The sequence below is a fragment of the Humulus lupulus genome, chromosome 8, assembly GCF_963169125.1.
Source record: "Humulus lupulus chromosome 8, drHumLupu1.1, whole genome shotgun sequence".
Lineage (NCBI taxonomy): Eukaryota > Viridiplantae > Streptophyta > Magnoliopsida > Rosales > Cannabaceae > Humulus > Humulus lupulus.
The window spans coordinates 71,443,403-71,448,004 of record NC_084800.1 but is presented as its reverse complement, the minus strand read 5'-3'; the positions used below and the strand labels follow the sequence as shown (position 1 = coordinate 71,448,004).

General features: G+C 36.2%; 1 protein-coding gene across 1 annotated transcript; it reads right to left on the bottom strand.

Moving 5' to 3' along the window:
- Window positions 1-996: 996 nt before the first annotated feature.
- On the bottom strand, window positions 997-4,084 carry LOC133797747 (uncharacterized). Its single transcript, XM_062235767.1, has 5 exons — window positions 3,931-4,084; window positions 3,701-3,821; window positions 2,744-3,394; window positions 1,844-1,998; window positions 997-1,643 (listed from the first exon to the last, which is right to left on the bottom strand). Exons 3-5 carry the CDS (start codon window positions 3,369-3,371, stop codon window positions 1,377-1,379), a joined length of 1,050 nt encoding a protein of 349 aa, XP_062091751.1. The 5' UTR covers window positions 3,372-3,394; window positions 3,701-3,821; window positions 3,931-4,084; the 3' UTR covers window positions 997-1,376.
- Between the last annotated feature and the right edge of the window lie 518 nt (window positions 4,085-4,602).

Sequence of the window (4,602 nt, the reverse complement as noted above, 5' to 3'; positions counted from 1 at the left end):
TAGTTTCACACCACTATAGGGTTGGTAATACTACGAAGTAGGTACTCCCTTAAGAACCGATGTCAATTTTCACTAACCGTAGCAAAAGTAGTTCAGGGCAGCTCTAACCAAATACGACAAAAATAAAACGCACAGTACTATTTTGCTTTAATAATAAATATATATGTATATTATTTTATATATAAAATAAAATAATAAAATAATATAGAATATACCAAATTTTAGTATTGTAGTAAGAATGAAAAAAAATAATACTAAATATAATGTTAAATTTTTTTAATTTTAATGTTAGTGTAACAACAGGGTCATATTAGTTGGAGATGGGGAGAAAAACACCCAAATAATAACCTTTCTATATAAAATAGGCCACTTGGTCATGTGTAGAATTCAACTAGTATTTATGGCTACTTCATATTCTATTTATACTATGATTACCCATTTGACTTTAAATAGTTTCTGATAATGGCAGTAACATTTACTACATTATATCCTTCGGATTTTGGGGCCCTCATTTCTTTTGGACAGAAACCCAGCAAACTCTACTAAAAATGAATGTCATTTTCCACAATCTATTTCAACTTTGAACTATTTTCTTATTTATCTCTTTCTCATAAGTTTGGAACTTATACCAGAGGACACCACTACACACCATGTTAATCTCAGTTCCCACACACATTTTTTTTAACCATTTCTAATACTAAATTGGGTCATACAACACGTGGCAGAACTTACACTGCAAACTCTGCAAGCCATGTGAACTTTTTTTTATGGATCTTCCAATCAACATCTGAACCCCATAATAATTGGTCTCTTATCTCCTTTGTTTTATGTGTATATATTACCAAAATGAGAGATCAAATCACACTTGTTGGTTAATGTGCTTTAATTTAAACAATGCCTTCCCAGGAGATATGTCACTTTCACGTGACTCCAATAAAAATATCTATTTATTTTGGTTAGAAACAATCAATGTTTTAAGTCAGAGAAGAAGAATCATCACAGAAGTCTCATTTTTCACTCTTATTTCTCTTAATATCAAAACAACACAAATTTTTGTTACAAGTTGATCCAAGTACTAATATATTTACAATGCACACTGAACTAATAATGTTTTAAGAAAAAAAAAAGAAAGAAAGAAAGTAAACAACATCTCCTCTGCAGTTCACAAATGCTCCTCTTTATCGACCCTTCTGCCAATTTGTTCATTTACCACAAATTTGCAGACTCAAACTAGAAACTGGAGCTCACATTGGCTAAGAAAGCAGTGAAAAAAAACCATAATATATCTTGTTATGTCAGTGATTTAGGTGAGACTCACTCACTGTGTATTAACATAAACAAAAACAGAACACAGCAACTCATCTCTGCAATTTTGATCATAGACTATTAATGTCCTCGATCATCTGAAGCATGGAGGACATTCGTTCTTCGTCGTGGCACATGGCAACCAAATCCAAGTACTGCATTGCGTCTAGAGGAAGCAGCCCTTCGAGGAAAAAGTTGAACAATCGCGAGTGAGTCCCTTGCATCACGTCCAGCGACTGCTCTAGCACTCTCCGCTGCCTCGGTTTGCTCAGCTCAGTCGCCTCTATGTAGGGAAGTACTTGTATTTCCTCCTCCACAAAGTGTTCTTTGCAGTGTTCCTGTTAGCCACAATAAGGCCCTGTTAGTTAAAAACAACAATGTCTTCCAACATCATCTAAAAAAACCATTCATTTCAAGCTTAAAACACATACTATATAACTTTCCATTCTCCTATTCTCTAAACCTTGGTATAAATCAATAGTAGCTTCTTATAAAGACACTTTGTAAAAGAAATATAGAAGAGAGTTGATGTTATCACCAGCAGTGTTTTGAGGCGTTTAGAAAGGTTGGAGAAAGCTTCTAGATAGGCAGGGCTGCCATTGTCCAAAACTCCAATGGATTTTATGTCTTCTTTGATGCCATTCATTATAGGTAGGTGCCTAGCATGTTCCTCATTTGCAGCTTTACATATTCCTGCCATTATCATCATCATTGTCAGCTTTATGGGCTACACAATATTCTCCGAAAACACAAAAAGGGTTGGTTGCTTCAGAGAGAGGCTATCTCTTTCCGTAACACAAAAAGAAAACATGGTTTCATCCAAAGTAATCATTAAGCTTTTTTTCTTATTAGAATAAAAAGTTAAGTAAACTTGTAAAAGAGCTTTCCTTCAAAACAAATCTAGACAATTTACATTTTAGATAAACTACAAAACTTTCAAAATAGTAATGTCTTTATAACCCAATAATAGGATGATCCCATACACTATCCCTATCCAAAATACCAAATGAATTCCTTGCTTAACACACAAGATAAAATAAATACAATAATAAAAAATTTATACCAAACATGACCTTAATTATGGCATACGCACAATAAAAAAACTCATTAAATTTCCATGGCAGATATTTTTTTTTTAACAATAAAACACAAAGCATTAAAATGACATTGAATTAATATATTTGAGCAAAAAAAAAGTAAAGACATTGAGTTAATATAGAGAGATTGAATTTCATTCTAAAAAAATACTGCGAAAACAATCTAAACTATTTTTGACAATCTATATAAAAAATTGAATTGACAAAAAAAAGTAGAATGATGCTAATAATAAATTTCTGGAAAATTAATACAAGGTTTCAAGAAAAAGGAAAAGAAAAATATTTTCCGATTAAAAAATGAAATAAAAGTAACTGATATAAATAAAATGGGAAATAGAAACCTGGATCGGCGGAGTTGAGAATTGGAAAGAGGACTCGTTCCTCCATCTGAGCGTGTTCAAGCATCAACTCCAGCAACTGAGAGTAGCTCTTATTGAACTTCTTCACTTCCATTCTCGGAGTCCCCACGCGCGGGTCGATTCCGCCGCCGCTGCCTCTCTTCTTTCCCCCACGCGCCCCCAGGTCCTCTGACCACCTCAAAAGCCTCTCCACATGCCATGTCATGCTCCTGTGCTGTAACGCCGTCAACGTCACTACCCACGGCTTGGCATCCTCGCCGTTGCATTTTTTCACCGCCAGCGGCGGGTTCGGGAACTTGGACTCAATGTACTGGAGAAGAGACTCCCGGGAACCCGAGACCCGCTCTGCTCCGACTTCGATCAGGGGCGGGTCGGAAATCGAGGGGGTGAACCGGACCGGGACGCCCTTGTGTTGTAGTGCGAACCGGATGTAAGCCGTATGGGAGCTGATGGGGGTGCCGTAGAGCCGGACAGTCGAGTGGTGATCGTGGGGGACGATCTCCGCCGTCGATTTTTTCTTCGGTTTAGCCATCGTCACCGGAACCGAGACCGAAACCGGCGCCAGTACCGGAGACGCGAGTTTCTTCGGCTTGGCGAAACAGTTCCCCATCTGTTTGACAAAATGCTGGAGATCTGGAAAAACAAAAAAAACAAAAAAAACAATGGGACCAAATTAGCCAAACCCAACTGGTTAAGAAGCGTAAAACACAACAAACCAAGTAAAAGAAAGCTTTTTGAGCTTTTCGGCATGTATAAATATATGAAAAAAATCGTTTTGTTAGTTAGAAAAGAAAGATGGGAATTTTTTTTTCCTTGGGAGCGTAATACTTTCCATCAACAGTGAGACTGAATGGATAAAGCTAAGAAGCCTTGAAGAAAACGACAACCCAGAAAACAAAAACGAAGATTGAAGCAACCCATTTGGGAAAAATCACTTACTTTGACTTCAGTTTATTCTACTGAGCCGTTAAAGGGGTTCTATCCGGTTGAGGTGGTCTCCGGTCACCGGAGAAGGGCGGTCCAATGGCTGGGTTGGGTTCTGGCCTTTTGGGGAGTGAAACTGAAAGAAGGAAACTTTTTTATTTATATGACAGAGAGAGGAGGAGAAAACGAAGAAGTAAAATAATGATGAATAATTGCTTGTAATAGAAGAGATTGGAAAAAGAGACCGATCCGGAAGTTGGCAGTCACAGAGAAGAAGAGAGAGAAATTCCCTCCCTTTTGGGTGGACTATTATGGTAGAGCACAGAGCAGGGTTGTTACAGTGGTCTCCTTGTTTAGGTAGTAGCAAGTAGTAACGCTACGCTCTTCTCTTCAGATTTTTTATTTTTTATTTTTTGTCTTCGTCTCTCTCTGTGTTCTACCTGTTGGTGTGTTCAGTCAACATCTGGGTTTAAATAGATAGATTATAAATTAAAAATAAAAAAAAGTTAATTAAGGAAATAAAGAAAGGGATAACTTCCAACCAAACTCAAATAGATAAAGATTAAAAACAATAATGATAAAATCTATTAATGTTTGGTATCTGAATTATGGTGGTAGCATGAAAGACCAAAACATTACGTTGCTTGCTTCAATTATCAAGTCATAATCGTTTTTAATCATAAATTACTTAAAATAATGAAAGTAACCTAATCTTAATAACGAATTCCTATACATATTATTAGGGCTATTAAAAAGGGAAACGTTGTGCTTCGGTTTCAGTGTTAGTTGATGCCATTTTTTTTTGTAGTTTTTGAAACAATCTATGTGCCCCAGCCAATCATATTACTCATTTTATTTTCGGAGCTTGCTTTGCTTTAATATGATGTATTTAAGATAAGACTAAATCTTTTGGATAA